The sequence below is a fragment of the Ambystoma mexicanum genome, chromosome 6q (assembly GCF_040938575.1).
Source record: "Ambystoma mexicanum isolate Mex_15411 chromosome 6q, UKY_AmexF1_1, whole genome shotgun sequence".
Taxonomy (NCBI): domain Eukaryota; kingdom Metazoa; phylum Chordata; class Amphibia; order Caudata; family Ambystomatidae; genus Ambystoma; species Ambystoma mexicanum.
The window spans coordinates 279,592,621-279,610,156 of NC_090937.1; the positions used below are offsets into that span (position 1 = coordinate 279,592,621).

The window sequence follows — 17,536 nt, forward strand, 5'->3', positions numbered from 1 at the left end:
AAAGTATCCAACATTGAATAGACTCCATGTGTCAGGATGTTGCTTTCAGTAGTAGAAGAGTAGTTTAATTTCACTGGTCAAGCGAATAACTGGGGAGCTGGTAAGGTGCCACTTTATTGTTTGGAGTAGATTTATGAACAATGTAGTTTGTAGTGGATCAATTAGGAGAAACAATGAATGAAGCAGTCAGACCTGGTAACTGCTCATAGTAGCCATACTGAATACTGATCGGTGTGTCGTCCGCAAGTGTACAACTGTTATAACTAAGACAATGACAGACAGCAGACCAAATTTGCCCGGGCTTCGTAAATTCATTGGCTAATCTCGACGTTACAGCTGTTTGCATACCCTTTGGTTCTAATCTAGTAATAGGCAATTGGGATGAACGCCCATAGGACCTAATGTTTTCACTAAAACGCAAGTGGAATATCTATACCCAAATTGTTAGGATGGGCGTATTAAGAATGGTTTAAGGACAATTGTAAAGCAGCACTTGTCCTGTTAGAATTTTCTTATCTAACACACAGTCCCAGAGATATAGCACCTAGCTCGCTTATTAGTTGAAAAGTAGCAGTCCAAGGGATGAAGTGCCCATCTTGCTTCTTGACTTTGTCTACCAGCAAGCATTCCTCCCCCGTTGCTTGGGTACACCTATGACACTAGCATTCACTCCTACTCACCATACATCATCCTCCAAGGCCATCAGGGATGTGGCTTCTAGCTGTCCTCACCCTTTGTCAAGGTGGTTGCCCTCCTAGGCCGTAGCACTGCCATGGAAAATACCCCTACCAGCAAGTATTTCTCTCCCCCCCCCGTGATTAGGGTTTTTATCAGGCTGTGCTTTTCTCAAACCTCAACCATAGATCACCCCCCCCCCCCCTCCGGGACACGGTCTCATGCTATCCGTCTCTGTCTCTGGCCAGGATCTGAGATATAGCATTCAGCAGACCGTTGGCTCTTTCTTTTCACTTGGATCTGGTCTCTGCCATTGCCTGGTGTGGGGTACCCAACAGTCTTGAAGCTTCCTCTCTTTTCCTTGGTCTGGGAAAACTGTCAGAGCAAATGAGCCCACCTGTCAGGGAAAGATGGTTTGTTGGAGCTGTTTAGCACATCATCTGGGAAAGAAGGCGAGTTTTACTGGCAAATACTTTCATCTAGGTGTGAAAAAGAGAAAACTGCAGGCTGAGAAATGACATGCACAGCAGTAATACTAGCACTCATGCTGTGACATTGATGCTGCATGCGCCAATGAAACCAAATGAGCTGGCTCCCAATAGTGATCCCAATAGTGAAGGCGCTATTGTGAATGGACCACAATCACATGCATAGGAAGTGGCAATCAGTGAATGAAGTTAAGGCTGTGGTTTGTGACAACTGTTATGTTGTAGTTGGGGCTAAGTGAGTGACGAGTGCTCTTTGGAATATATTAGATGAGTGTACAATGCATCATTTTAGGCCGGCGTGCAAAGTCTTGATGCGGGACAAGTTTCATGTTCTAAGATTTCCATCCAACCTAGAAAGCTCTCCATAGATGTAATGGGAGTGGAGTATCAGGTATGGAGCTAAAGAGGTCTAACAGTGGTGTTGAAACACTTGCTGGAGAGGAAGCCCTTGGTCTATGACGCTTTCATCTTTCACAATATGCTGTCATCCAACTCTCATTCAAGTCTACAGTGCAAGTCTACCACATCATAAAGCCAAGTGTCCTTGACAATGAAAGCCTTTATGCTGTGAGGATTATGCAGTGACACTACATTTATTTATTTATTGTTCACTTGTTAGGCGCTTATACAGTAAGTAAATTGTGTTTCAAAGCGCCAACTGGGCATCAGGGAGGGGACATGGGAACGAGACACATTAAATACATAGAGATAATTAAATACAGTGGAGGGGAAAAAAAGACAAACCTACTACACCTTGTGAGTATTCAGAACATGCAAGTGCGGAAGGGACTGAGCAGTGGGGGGTAAGTGCTGATGTGCCTGTGCTCGTGGGTGAGCAACAGATGAAGTGCAAGATATGGAAGTGCAAGCCTCCAGGACGGAGGGTGTGCTTAGGCAAGTGCTGAGGATAGACAGCAGCTGGGGGTGATTTGGTGTGGGAGGTCAGGGCCCCACGGATGCATAAGGGCCCTGGGCCCCAATCAAAGGAACTGTGAAATTAGCAGAGGAGAAAAGGGGGGAAGGAGGAGGCGAAGAGGAAAGTCTTGAGGTGCTTCTGGTATTCAAGAAAATCCTGCTCAAGATGCAGAGGAAGGGGGAAGCTGTTCCATATCAGGGAGCCAGCTGAAGAAAGCGATCGACCTCCAGCCATCTGTTTAGCGGAACGCTTTACACACAAAGAGTTGGTGCCAGAGGAACGCAATATTTAGTAAGAGAGAGTTGCAAATAGTGTGGTCCCTGGCCCCAGACAGCCTTGTGGATTATACAGAGGAATGTGAATTTAATCTGTGAGGAAACCGGGAGCCAATTAAGACTTTTTAGGGCAGGTGAGATGTGGCCCCTGGGCTTGAGGCCAAGCATGAGTCTTGCTGCCCTATTCTGGATTAGCTGGAGCAGAGTGGAAGTAGGTAGATTGCGGATAAGGCTATTGCAATACTCAAGCCTAGAGAGAACCAGGGCTCGGGTAACAGTACACTTCTGGGGAAGATGAGGAAATTGTATAGTTCCTTTGAGAAGGAAGAGCTGAAAGTGGGACTTCTTGGCATTGTCCTGAGTGTGCGGGAGGAAGGCGAGAGAGGAGTCGAAGATGACTCCAAGATCTCTGGCTTTGGAAGGAGAAGGGGATGAGCCCATGGAGGAAGGCCAGCGAGAAGGGGAGAAGGCGGGAGCAGGGATCCCAATGGGAAGGATTTCTGTTTTGCTGGCATGGAGGCAGAGATCATTGGAAGTGCACCAGGCCTGGAGGGCAGATAGTCAGTTAGGGATGAAGGTAGGTTCAAGAGGGTCAGCAGGACGTTTAAAAAAGAATTGTGTGTCGTCTGCATAACACTGGAAGTTGTGGAGAAGGAGGAGATGAGGAGTGCCAGCTGAATAAGGTAGATGATAAAGAGTCACGGGAGAGGGTAGAATCCTTGGGGACACCACATGAGGATGAGGATAAGGAAGTAGGAGAGAAGGTGCCCAGGATGACTTGGGAGGAGCGGTCAGTTAGGAAGGAGGTCAGCCAGTCCAGTGCCCATTCCGAGATACCAAGGGTGTCATGGAGACTTTGTATGAGGATAAAGTAGTTGACCGTGTCAAAGGCAGAGGAGAGGTCAAGTAGGATGAGGACATCCAGGGAGTTGGAAATCGATGGATGCAAGCAGTTCTTCACGGGTGTTCAGAAGAGCAGTTTCCTTGCCTCTGGATGCTTGGAACCCAGATTGATGGTCGTGAAGACCACCAACAAGTTCAGTGTGAAAGTTGAGTTGGGGCAAGGCCAACTTCTCCAGCAGTTTCCCCAGAAATGCGGGTGATGGAGATAGGGCGGTACTTGGCTGGACATGTAGGGGCTACTGAGGGTTTTTTAAGGAGTGGGTGCACAGGTAGTGCTTGAGGGAGGAGGGGAAAGAACCAATGGCAAAAGAGTGGTTGCCGATTTCAGCAAGTGCGGGGGCAAGAAGGACAATGTTGGCCTTGATGGGTCTGGATGAGCAAGGGCAGACCTGTTTGGAGGAGACCTTCATGGAGCGGATAACTCTGGTGACTTCTTCAAGTGTGACAGGGGTGAAGGAGGGGAAGGAGGAAGGAGGCGGGTGGGGGGGCCAAAGGAGGCAAGGGTGTGTGTGAAGGGATGGGAGGTTGAGTGACAAGTCTGTTCAGGATATCCTGAGCTTTTATGGCAAAGTGAGTGTCCAGTGCATGCAGAGGCCCTGAGACGAGAGATGGGAGGAGGAGACTGTGGAAGGGTTGGCAAGTTCCCTGCAGATTTTGAAAAGTTTAGCTGTGCTGTTGGATGAACCAGATACTTGTGCCTGAATGTGGGCCCTTTTCCTGGCATGGATGGGGAGTATGTATTGCCTTTGGAGCAGGTGGAAGGCCAGTTTGTCAGTGGGTGTGCCTGAAGTTTTTCCACTTCCGTTCTGCCGCTCTGCACTTTCGTTTCATCAGTGCAAGATCGGAGTTGTTCCAGGTGTTATGATTGGAGGCGGGTTTCAGGCGGATCCTCATGACAGGGGCAAGAATGCCAAGAGTGTTGGTAATGGACAGATGGAAGTTACTGAGAGCGTTGCCAATGGTAGAGTCTGAGTTAGAGGGGCAAAGGGGGATAAAGGTGGAATTGAAGGCAGCGCCTGACACTCATTTCATTGAATAGATGTTCGTGAACGAGGATGGCAGGGCTTTTAGGGGGTGCGGTCAGTAGGCCAATGAGACCCAGGTGGGAGGAGAGAAGAGTGGTCTGACCAAGAGAGAGGCGTGACCAGGGGAGATGAGAGAGGGAGATCAGAGTGGATAAGGGCGTCCAGCGGAGTGGATTGGACCAGAAGGGAGAATGGATGGTGATAGAGAGGTGCAGAGGTCAATGAAAATAGTGGATGCTGTGCCAGAAAAATACAGGTGGATGTTGAATTCACCCAAGTGGAGCAAATTGGAGGTGGTTGAAAGCATGGAGGAGCCGAAATTCGTCCATTCATAGAGGAACAGGGAGGTAGTGCCTGGAGGCTGGTAAAATGCCATCAATGGTCAAGGTGGAGGAGGGAGAGATGACCATCTTGCAAACCAGGCTCTCAAAGGAAGAGTAGAGCTGGGTGGGTAAGATGGAAGAAGGAACCCACTCAGGGAAGATTAAGGCAACCCCACACCTAGCATGGTGAGGTCGAGGCTTGGATCTGATCTTGAAGCCAACAGGTAGGAGGGAGTCAAAGGCAGTGACTGAGCTGGCATTGAACCATGTCTCAGGAAGAGCTAGAATGTTGAGGATAGTGTCTTCAAGAAGGAGGCAGATGTCAGCTGAGTGGATGTTAACAATAACCAGGTGGAGACGGTTTCTGCCTTTAAAGGTTTTCTGAGGAGGAGTGCAGGGGCATGATACTCCAGTCAGAGTGGGGGAGGGGGGTAGAGAGAGTGGTAGAGGGAGAGGCATGAGAAGGAAGAAAGTTAATGAGGGAGGGCAGGATCCGGTCAAAGAGAAGGAGGTTAGCTTGAGGACCCTGAACCTGGATAGTGCCAGTGTGGTAGACATTAATGATGCAGCGTGATGAGAAGAAGCCCGCCAAGAGGACTTCCCACTTGGTGCCACCATTATGGGGAGAGGATGTGAAAGGGGAGAGAGTAGAGATGAGACGAGAAGTCCATAGGTTTGGAGAGGGGACAGAGAAGAGGATATCAGTGAAGATTTCTCTGGCGGATGCACTGACATAGGTGTCTGCGATGGGAAGGCCAGGATTTGCACCCAGTATGTCTTCTTTGAGCTTTTTCCATCCAGACTTCATGAGAGAGGGTAGATAGGTGATAGTGTAGCAGTTAGAGAAGATAAGAGAGATGGTGAGGGCCATCACAGAGAGAGAGGATAGATGAGAGAAGGGAAAAAAGGGGGGCTGCACTGCACAGTCCTGGCACTTACTCCAAGGCGGCCTAGTAGTTAAAGAGGGCACAAGTACACATTCAGAGCAATAGGTGGGGTGCATGATTCCATTTTTAAAAGGATCACAATGCAGTGTACAAAATGAATGCAGGATGTAAAGCACGCCCACCTAGATATGATTTATAAAAATGGATCACAAATGAATGCAATGCACATAATGGATGCAGGATGAAAGCACACACACCTAGATACCATTTTTATTTTAAAATGGATCACAAATGAATGCAGTGCACAAAAATTGATGCAGGATGAAAGCACACCCACCTAGATAGCAATCAAAGCACACAAAACATATGTAGGGCACCTAAATTCGAATGTTGAAGCAAGGTACTTTAATCATGGAAAAACGAAAGTGTCAGCATTGTAAGGACAGCTAGTCCATTTAGGGATGGCTAGGGAAAAGAACAGAAGGAGTTAGAGCTGACAATCAGAGGCTGGAGGAGAAACCCAGGAGACTGAATCAGAGAATTCGGATGCTGGAGAAAGAAGCAAGCATAACTGGAGACGATGAAGGCAAGGAAAGGATAGTGGTGGCCAAAAAAGTGAATGTAGCCACAAGGCATGGGGGATGTCAGGAGGAGGGGAAGGAAGCAGAGAGGAAACCAGAGTTTGGAGGTGATGCCTACAGAAAAGAACAGGAAAGGAGTGACAAAGACAGTGTTAAAGAGGAGAGTATTGAGAAGGAAAATTGGAGCACGTAAGAACAAGTGGATATAGAACTGGTGTGTGGCGTGGAAGCAACATGGAATTGTAGTTAAAGGGAAGTTAGAAAGATGACATCTAACCGGTGAGGAAGGGGAAATGGGGTCAGTAGATGGAGGCAAGAAGGAGGAAAACATAGGTACCCAAAGGAGAGGAAACGTGAGGAGGAGCATAATAAAGGTGGAGGACAGGAACAAAATACAAATTGATGAAAGGGCGTTAAGAGGGAATGAAGAGTTAGAGAACATAGACAACAAGCTGGTGGAGGAAATAGTGAGAGATATGTAGGAGTGTAGATACCAAGTACACTCAGGAGAGAAGGAGGGAAAACGTGTTGACTGGATATTTGTTTAGTTTGTTGTTGGAGGAACTTGGGTCTGGGACAGACAGGAGAGTTATGAGGACCAGAAGAACAAGGGAGTGGTGTTGCATGACGAAGAGACAAGTAAGGAAATTGAGGAGCGTCAGGAGTAGAAGAACTTTGAAGAGGAGGTTGGACACCAAAGAGACATAAAAGGGGATGTATAATAGCAACTTTGTAGATATATAGGTGAAGCTGAGATGTGAGAAGCAATGAACAGGTGGTGAGCCATTGAGGAGGGAGAAATAGGGGGGTGGGCCACATAATTGGCTGTAGAGTAATTAATGTTGGCCACCCTTATCCTTTGCTTTAAGATAATGGACTGACTTTGAAAGAGGTGCACAAAGAAAACCCATTGAACGCTTATTTCTGAAAGAACACTTAGAAGTGAAAAATCAGAACAAGGGAGAGGAAAAATCTAAAGAGAATGTGGCGATATCCCATAGAGGCTGAGAGTTGCCATACTACTCTCCCAAACCCTGGAAAGGAGGCATGTTCTGGGGTATTGAAACCATTGGGAGACTTTGTGCAAAAACTGTTGTTGAGAAACCTGTACCATGACAACAGCCCACAGAGAAACCCAAGAGACTGGAGAAACCATCCTGACAACTTGCGTATACTTCAGGACTTTTCTATTTATTATTTTGGCCAAGTTTGTAAAATATCTCAAAATAACCCTAACTATGAATGATACACCTTTTTGTCTGAGCCTTTCTGGCTTGACCCATGTTCACTGTGTGACACCACTCTGTCCTTCACTTCACTGTTCCTCTCCCTAGCCAATCCCTCCCTCTCCTTCATCTATCACTAAACGTAAATGGACACCTGAATCTATGATCCCCTATCCTTAGCATGCCTGGTCTTCCCTTTAAGCTCTCGCTCCAACTCTTTCCAGCTCGACTGAATAAGCAGTTGTGGACTTCAACTTGGCACTTGCATCTTTCCTAGAGGAGCACTGCAAACCTTACTCCATCTTGTCAACGTCCTCAACCCTGAATCCCCCCTGATCTCCAACAGCTCAGGACATCAATGCATCAGCACCAAAGCCCCCAGGGCAAATCCCTCTGTGCTTCTCTTCGCGCCTTTACAAGAAATTACTCATTTCTCTACCACCATGGACTCTTCAAAATCTCTCGATTATACTGTCCCCATTCCCACTCTTGCAAGCTGTACATGATCATTAATCCAAGCTTTCCCTGCAGGAGCCCTTGCTTTCTCCACCTTTCCCTTTCAGATGACTCTACTGTGTACTTATCTCCCCCAATGTTCCAAATACAGTATGCGATACACTAAGTACCACCCTCTCTACCGCTCCCTGTTCTACCCTCCTTGTCCCAACTGCTCCCCACCCACACCATCACCAATCTTTCTTCCCTCCCCTCACTCTTCTCTGGACTGGGTCCTGTCTCCACTTCCAGGACACTGCCCATGTATGGGTGCCATATTTCCTTGCTGACCAGACCCTCTCCAACTTTTCTTTGTTGTCCCCTCATATGGGGAGTACAACAAGGACCAACTTTGGACCCCTCCTTGTCACTCTTCAATCCTCTCATTGCAAACTCCTCTCCTCATTCATCTTCTTTTATAATTTATTTTCTCGATGATGCCCAAATCGTCGTCTTATTCCCTCTTTCACCATGAAGCCATCCTCTCCCATCACCAACTCCCTATATGTGACCCATCATGGGACTGCAATAAAGTACCATATATAGTCTTTGAATACTGAAGTGATCCTTGTCCCAGTATCCAACTCCACCAGTCACTACCCTCTCTGATATACTTTCCACCTGATCTCCTTATCCCATCCCCATTTCCTGAAAACTTGGGATTCTCTTTGATGGGGACCTTAAATTCCAACAATGTATCAATTCTACAGTAGCAGCTGACAGGCCTTATCTGCTAACGATTTGTGAAATCAGTCGTCATCTTACATCCCACACCACTAAAAGAAATTCGCCACTCTAGTCCTCAGCAGGCCGTACTACTACTGAAACCTCCTGGTGGGATGCTCTCTCTACTCATTTACTCTTACCAACAAAGTGCCAAACTTTGCAACCTACACTCCCTACAACCTCCTATATTCTGCACCCAACTCCCACCCCCTCCTTCATAGACAATGGCAAGCCACCCAACTCCTTCCTCCTTCATCAAAGATCTATCGATGGACTAGCCCACTTGCGCCCCATGGCTGATGCCATCTCATGCTACCTTCCCCTGCATCTTTCACTTTCACACCATTGTCAACCTAGCCATACCCTGTCCACCCGAGGCTGCCTCTCATTTTTGCTCATTGACCCTTAACACTGGAAAAACATGCCCCCCTGAATCAAGTGCACTTCCTCTACATCCTGCTTTACAATCACTCGTAAGAACCACTCTTCTCCCTCTTGAGCGACCCCTCGATTCTTGACTCAGCATCATCCTCCGCCCACCCTTCCCCCTCAGCCATTGCTGTGTATCGTGGAGTGTACAATTGTACATAACTGTAAATATTGTATCTGAGGATGTTGTGTTAAATGTTCTGTCTGGTGATATCCCCATTTTCTTTATCCAACTCCATCCTCTTTGCATCATGGTTCATGTCACAACCTCCTGGCAATGATCCTTTGCGAATCACATGTTTGGTCCATCTTTAATATGCCTTATGTGCAAATCTCTAGTGCCCTCCTCTGCCTTTAAATAAATACAAATACATAATGAAAGTAATAGGTGGTGCTTCAGAATATTAAAAAAGGCCACAGCAAGGTGGATTATTATTAACTTAATTATACAGTTTGCAGTAAAAACCTAGGCCTTAGATTTAAATGAGGGGAATGTGAAATGGCAGGGATTGTTGTTTTTAAGCAATTCAAGATGGTGAAATTATCTGCTGCTAAATGTAATCTCATGATCGTTCACAAACCCAAGCAGTGCCGTTGCTAGGGTAGGGCCAGGGTGAAGCCATGGCGGCAGGGGAAGACCTGCACTGGGAGTGTTGTGAAATCGGCTTATTACTAGCGACTTGGCAGCAAAACCTATTACACATTGTAGCTGAAGAGAGCTCCTCGACTAGCCTGCAGGCAGCCCTTTGACCTGCATTCACGGCCTTAACGACCTGCAGTTAGTCTTATCAGGGTGCCTTCTTCTTGCATATGTTTAAACATTTGGCACCGATGTGTCCTGTATTCTGTCTGAAAAACTCCTTACAGCTGGCCTACCTAGTACCTGCGTGTGCACTTAGAAGATATTTAAAGTTACACAAGAAAGCTTATTTTTTCACTGTTCGTGATAAAGTCTACTTCTTCAGCATGGAAAAATCAGATTGCTTTATGGGGATAGTCAAATGTTCTGAAGAAGTGGCACACCAACAAGGTGGACGTTTGTGACAAATGTAATCTTACTCCTAGTGACTATGCTGCAACACTTTGTTAGTGATTCCTAAAGTGATGAAAGTACAGTTGTGTAAAAGGAAGACATGTTTCAAGGTTGCATTATTTTGCATTCTGCGACTTCTACTTTTCCTTTCAGGATGTAGAAAATAAAACTACAACTATATTCTTTTGTCTTACCATGTTTCACGAAGGATTTACATATTGTAAGGTGACTTTAATTTAAGAAATATGTACTTTGCAAGTAAACTATCAGAACTCGCAGGTTTCCCATGGCCATTTGTGAGAAGGCCACCCAGTACTGTTTTTCCCCTTTTTCAATTCTGGGACTTGTTATTTTTTCTAAGCATTTGAATTTTAGGAAATCTACAAGTCAGAGAATTACAAACATGAACATGACTGGATGGCCTTCTTATGCCTAATCACGGGAAACTTGAGCCCTTTGCTCTATAAGGCAGTATTATTGCAGTCCTTGAAATCCAAAATGTACATATTTGTACCAATTTGAGCGTGTAAGTTATATGTTCAAGTGCCTAAACTGTAGATTGGCTTAAAATCCCACCTTCACTGTTTAACCAAAGTGTGTGATCCTGGGCATATCATTTAATCTCTTCATGTATAGAGGACTGACCTCGGCAAAGTCAACACTTTCCTCCTCTATTTCTGCCAGTCACAAAAGTGGTGTGGGCCGTCTTTAGTAGTTCACAGGAAAATGAATGAAATGTTTTGCTATATGCCCTGTTATCCTATGTTATTGAGTCTTGTATAGCACACAGTCTAAACATTTTCACAGTTTCTGGGTTTTCAGGACCTTGAAGAGGTGGGGTGGGAGACTAAGTCAGACGCCTTGGTGTATCTGTGGTGGGTTAGTGTCCTATTCAGGGAATGTCTTCAGGTGGTATGCATTCCATTGTGTAATCTGTATTGATTCCATGGGGAGTTGTATGTGAAGTCGTGTTGTTTGTTAGGGTGTGTAGAATAATTTTCAGGTAGTTACTGTTACCATATATTGCTCAACAGAGCACATGATAAAAAAAACTGGGAGCAGCCTTGTTCACTTGGCAAATATCACAGTCACATTGACTTGCTTATGTCAATGGAAAATATAATTTCTCCATCTTGTATGTCCTATTGTGCAAAGTTAGGCTAAGTGTTGCTAAATCGGGTAACACTTTGCTATAGCAACAATGTTGGACCACAGTATCCATTCAATTTTCCAAGATCTCCTTATGACTGTCCCCCTGACTCCTCAAAGACACTCCAACTGCATCAGCACTCACTCTTACTTGGGATTATGGTACAATGCAGATGTACATGCACATCAACTACTGACAAATCCAACCACATACCACATGCCAAGCACCAGAGAAATGATGGATCAGAGGAGCAACTTACAAGCAAGCCAATGACCAGAGGGATGATGGACCAAATGAGCTGAGGACCATAGAGGAGGGACCCACCAGGGAGCCAAGGACCAGAAGGTGATTGACCAGGAGAGAGTGACACACCAGGGAACCAAGGACCGAAGGGGTGACAAAAGCGAGGAGCAACTCACACAAGCATAGCTGCCAAGTGGGCCCATGTTATGCCGGGCACCATGAGCCAGTCCTGGGTTTTCACTTTGCATACTGGTACTTGATGGCCCATACTTCTAACAGGAAGAACAAAAATGCCAGTCCCAATGGCATCAGAGTAGCAAAAAGACTGGAAAAGACAAAAATGGGCCTTTAAAAATCCCATTCATACAAGACATGAGAAGGAGAGACAGCAATAGTTAGAATAATGCACTTACAATAAAACGAAAAAAGGTTGTTTCAGCACAATCATGCATATTCTTTATTTATTCATTTGGATTTATAGTGTGCCTATACACAATATGTTTCGAGGCGCAACAAGACAAGAGGGTGGGGGAACAGGGAGGACAAACAAGAAATGATCTTACTGGGTCTTGTGACATTTGGATTGGGCAAGTACCGTAAGAGAAGTGCAGTGGAGAGTGGAGGGGGTGTACCGTTCTGGGCGGAAGGGCCCATGAGAAAAAGCAAGTGCGAGGGGAAGTCAGGTGGACAAAGCCAGGGGAAAGCAGAGAATGCAGGGGAACGAAGGTCCACGAGCTAAGTGTGAGGTAGGGGACTCGAAGGGCTACAAGGGCGCAGGCCCATCCAGGCTAGTGGAGGGCGTGGTGACCGGTAGGGCAAGTGCCGGTTGAGGGGGCTGTCAGTGGAGACCAAGTATGAGGGGTAGTCTGGACTAGGGGGACCTGGTGCCATGTAAGACTCTGAACCGGGCAGCCAGTCAAGAGGCAGACAGGCCATTAGCAGGGGAGATGGAGAGGGAAGGAAGATGAGAAAAGGAAGGTCTTCAGAAGCTTCCGAACTTGAGGAGATCCGGCTCAAGTCTGAGAGGTATAGGGAGGCAAATCCAGAGGGAGGCACCTGCGGAGGAGAGAGATATCTACCGCCACTCTCTGCTTGGAAAAGCATCTGATCTGCAGAGAGTTAGAGCTAGACATCAAAAACAGTGTTATGTGATCCTGTTACTATATACCACATAATGAGGATATTTATCCAACCAGAAACTTAGTTGATGAAGGATTAATGTGTTGTGTGTTCCTACAATATCATATATTTATTGATCACGAAATGGTGACATTATAAATAAGATGAATGAACAGCCAACATGCGTTTCAAACCAAAAGGGACTTTCTCAAGGCCAAATGTTGGTCCCTTGTGAGAGAAGTCAATTGCAAGGGTCAGAGGGAAAAATTCCTTAAGTGGTTTTATCTGTTCAAAGAGCAGCGTGGATAAGCTGGCAAGTATCAAACAGAGTAGAATGCGGAAGTACGCAAGAATAAGTAAGGCAATCCCTATTGTGGACTAGCAAACAAGTTCTTAAATATTTGGTAGTATTCGTTCAACCAAGCCCTGTTGGGCTACAGGTTTACCGTGTGTTAGTATATCGATTTTCCCTCTGACCCTCATCGTTCATCATATTTATTGTGGCACCATTTCGTGAACACTAAATGTAAGCTATTGTAGGAACTGTTCTTGGTGTCTGTGCCTGAATGTGCTGAAGCAATCTTGTTTTTGTGCTTGACGTAGGGCATCGCCACACTCCCATATTTACAAAGCTGCACATTTAGTTGCAGTGGTACAGTGCCCTACCTCTTTTTTTTATATAATAAAAGACGATTGTTGTTCTAAAGTACTATGTCTGTGTTCGCTCAATGTATTTTTGTTATTATGTTAGATTTCTTACTTTTGAGACATAGCCCCAATGTTTTAGGTGTGTGCTTGTTTTTTCAGTTTATTTGGATGGGAGTCTGCTTGTTTTGGGCGTGTTTTAAATGGACATTCAGCTTATTTTTTCCCTCCGAACTGGCAACAAAGCCTGGGCAAGTGGACGCGGGTGGGCCAAGTTACACAGCACAGACCAGGAGGGGAGCATACTTCCAGGCTGATGCATCGGGACCAGCGTCATGAGGACGTCCGGTCGTGCTGCCCAGAAGTGCCTTCGCCCAAAGCATTGAGAGCGAGTGCATGCTGCACCTTTACATTTGAGGGGCACCCCTGGCTTCCTATAGAAGGATGGCAGGTATGGGGCATGAGCTCTGGCAGTAGAGAGGCAGGATGGCAAGTATGGGGCCTGGGCTCTAGATGGTGGGGGTGGAAGAATGCCAGGTATGGGGCCGCGGCTCTGGTGGTGGGGAGGCAGGATGCCAAATATGGGGCCTGTGCTGCAGGTGGAAAAATGCCAGGTATTTGGAAAAATACCATCAATTTGGGAAAAGCATGCTAATCGCCCTTTTATAGGCATCCCCTTACTTTTCCCTGTGGCCTCTTATGGGCCCTCCCTAAATTTCATTCCTGGAGATGTCACTGAAACAAAGGTGTTGCCCTTCTGCTTTTTCACTGATGTGTTGAGCCGTTACATGGTGTCGTAACCTAATTCATCTCTTGCCTCCTTCCTAGATCCTCTTTCTTCAGTGTGTGGACTGCGGTTACTGCATCGTCGGCCGAAGCGCATCATTGGTGGAATAAATTCCTTGAGGTAAACCATGTTCTGCTTAGCAATTCATATTTTCAGTGACCAATCCGAGCGGAGTGGCATCGGCTTGCCATCTTCAGGAAGGAAACAGGGCGTGGTGACAGACAACGCTTCTCCCTGAGTGCTGCTTCTTGCGCATGCCCCTTGCAGCAATTAAGGATGCCACAACCCGTGGTATAACGTGTTATAATGTACAGCAGTAGTTTGAAACCCGTGGTGCGCATGATGTTATGGACTACCACTCCCATCAGACTTAGCCATCAAAGTGAATATTGAGGGATTGTGCAGCCAGAATCCGAAACTTCAGGATTGTTAAAGATTGCAGACCTCTGACGTACCACAACACACACCATTGTAGTGCAGACCATCTGCCTGGGCCACTTTAGCAAAATATTTGAAGACCGTGTTGCAGGAACTGTTCTGGAGTAATAGGGCCCGATTCATGGAATATTTGCCCGGTTCATAGTGACTTTGCACTGCTGAAAAGTGACTGTGCACTGCCGACACAAACCCTGATACATGGAACCGTGCAAAGTGTATTTTTGCAGTGCAAAGTCTGGGCAAAGTCAGCACATAGGCTTTTTTTGCAGTACAAAATTACTTTGCCCGACAAAAATACACTTTGCACAGTTCCATGAATCAGGGTTTGTGTCGGCAGTGCAGAGTCACTTCTCAGCAGTGCAAATTCACTTTGAACCGGGCAGATATTCCATGAATCGGGCCCATAGTGTAGCAGCCCTCTCTGGAGCCTGTGTCTGTTAGGTGTAGTGGCGCAGTCCTGAGTGATCACGCGCTTGCGCTTCTGAATCAGAGGGTGAGCGTGTGCCCGCTAACCTAGTGAGTGTTTTTCATCCCTTTGTCCGGGATGCGGAGAACATCGCAGCCTCACTGGGCACAAGATATACGTGGAGGGGGATCAGGAATCGCCTTGAAAGCGGTTGATTTGGCCAGACTGGACCCGGCAGTTGCATGACCTTTCTGTTTGGAATCCATCACCAGCGCCTTTTTACTGCTCTTGGAGCGCTGCCAGCCCTTTTCATTGGCACTTGATGATCCCGTGTGTTCACTGTTGTGCTGCCAGTGCTGGCCCGTACCCCAGCGCAACGGGTTACACAGGATTTATCTGTAACATTATGAGCAGAGCAGCTTTTGTAAACCTGTTCAACATAATTGATACTGCCCCGGTCAGTCCAAGGATAAATGACAGTGGTTTTAACCTTCATGAAAATAGGCATAATGTCCTTGGAAATAAATTGTTGTACAAAAAAGCCCTACATATGCCCCACAGGGATATTTTTACAGCCAGGCAGCTGTTTATTTGTTTGCAATCAACGCTGCTGCTCCGAAGCGTAGATGCTGTCTGTAGTGACTCGAGTGCTGCTTTTTCTGATCTGTGTTAGCTTCTGCGCTATATCCGAGTGCTTTTAAGCAGCAGGATATCATGCATTCACTTCGAGACTTACTTCGATGCACCACTGCCTTGTATTAAAGCATCTGCTGCACAGATCTGGATGTAAAAAGAATCCAAGTTCTAGATCCAGGCTTAGGACAAGTCTTACCTCTCACAGTCCTCTTTAGCTTGGCAACTTCCTGTTCTCGCCTTCTTCACTAACTGCTACAACACCAAAGCTGGAGCACCATCCTAACTTTGTTTGTTTGTTTGTGTATTTATTGTACGCACTGGACCCAGAGGTATCAGAGCGCAGGTGAAAAGAGAGCTTACAGCTTAGATAAGGATGTTACAGAGCAGAGGTAAGGACAATTTCCTCAGTGTTACAGAGTGAGGGTGAAACAGTATAATACATGTATAGAGTAAGTAGACATCATGTCATAATTCACAGGCCTTTACATATTAGCATACATATACCAAAGATGCTGATACATGTATGCTAGAATTTGTCCCACTTGTAATCAGGTGTTATCTGCTAATGAATCAATTTGGCTGAGGTTCCTGCCCCATGCCCCGAGGGCTCACATAGGTTGTCCACTTATCCTCCATCTTGGGATGAGGGTCCTCTGTCATTGGGACAAGACGGCTTCAGGTTCCAGCTGCCAGGGGCCTCTGGAAATCTAACTTTATCTTGCAGAGTTTTCAGTGTGTGTGTATGCCTTCTGTTTTTTGCCATCTTAGTGAGCACCCACTGTGCCAAGGATTCAGGTCTGCGAACCACTCTAGTGCTTGCATTCATTGAGGAATTCAGCTTCTTAAGAGGACTCAACGATTGAGTCCAGGCATGTGGCCCTGTTTCAATGTACAAAATATTTGGTTCATACCTTTCCTGGCGGTGATTTTAATTAGGATTTCTTTCCCCTAAGACTCTCAAAGGTGCTCTATAGAGCATATGCACTCATTTCTCATGCTAGCCCGGTGGTCTGTATATGTGACATCGCCCTGAAGGAGGGATTTTGTGGATGGTGGGGTGGCCAAGGGGAGACTGAAGGATGCCTGAGGGATTCACCCATATAGCACCTCGGGGGGTTGCATCATGCAGCTGCTGGCTCCCAATGCCCCAGGGGTTCCCCAGTCCCATTCACTGGTTTCCCCACAGGTGCCTCCATCACATACTGTATTATTTTTCCCATTCTCCCACTGTCCATTTGGTCCATACCCAGTAAGAGTGTTCTGTTTCTGTTATTCATTAACCCTTAATCCTGGTAGTCATTTAGCCCAACCAAATCCTGTGTGCATCTAAAAACGAGTTTCTCTCAAGAACTCTGGTTACATTGTTTTGCCAATCTGCCACAACACAGTTCCCTGATGCATGGCCCAGAGAAGACCAAGATATGCTCCACTGAACTGTCCGTTCTTCACAGAAGAGCGACCCCACACACTCTTATTGTTGACAATCATTTTTACGACTGCCTTTTTTACGAGTACACAATTACGAAAAAGTTAATCGAACCCCCAAAGGCCCCCTCCACCCACCGATTTTTAACTATTCACGACCCCTGTAACCCATTATCTGCCCTTCCCCACCCCCCTCAACATTTTGTACTCGTAAAAAAGGCAGTCGTAAAAATGGCTGTCGATGAAGCGACGGTACACCTGTTGAACTGCTCATGGGACACTTTATACCTAGAACCACCTGCTAAAATACTTCCACATTTACAGGTAATGTTGTCATCTGAGAATTGTGGATTGACCACAGATCTAGCATGGCAGCTTTCCTAGAGAAGTGATTTGGGGCATCTCTTTCTCTGCTACAAAACTCTGGTTGAGCGGGCACCACTTTTCATTGCCCATCTACACAGACCACACTCAACATGTCCCAAAGGGGACTTTGAGATCATTCTCATAATTATGACAAACAATTAGTATCATGACAAAGAAAAGTGTGCAAAGCAGCCTGCGTGAATGCTGATAACAGGAGCGGGCTACCACCTGAGTTCATACGAAAGCAAATTGTGCGCCCTAAGACCCATGGGGGTGTGGCGCGGTATAACAATTTAAGTAAATAAATAAATAAATAGTTGCTACCCAGCCAGCACACCA

At 46.2% G+C, this 17,536-nt stretch overlaps 1 protein-coding gene across 1 annotated transcript in view; it reads left to right on the forward strand.

Annotated features, from left to right (window-relative positions):
- The window catches only part of PRSS12 (serine protease 12), a 742,297-nt gene that overhangs the window by 508,476 nt on the left and 216,285 nt on the right, over positions 1–17,536 (forward strand). Inside the window, exon 10 of the mRNA XM_069630755.1 lies at positions 13,968–14,046. Coding sequence (XP_069486856.1) covers positions 13,968–14,046 — 79 coding nt within the window. The remainder of the gene's footprint in view (positions 1–13,967; positions 14,047–17,536) is intronic.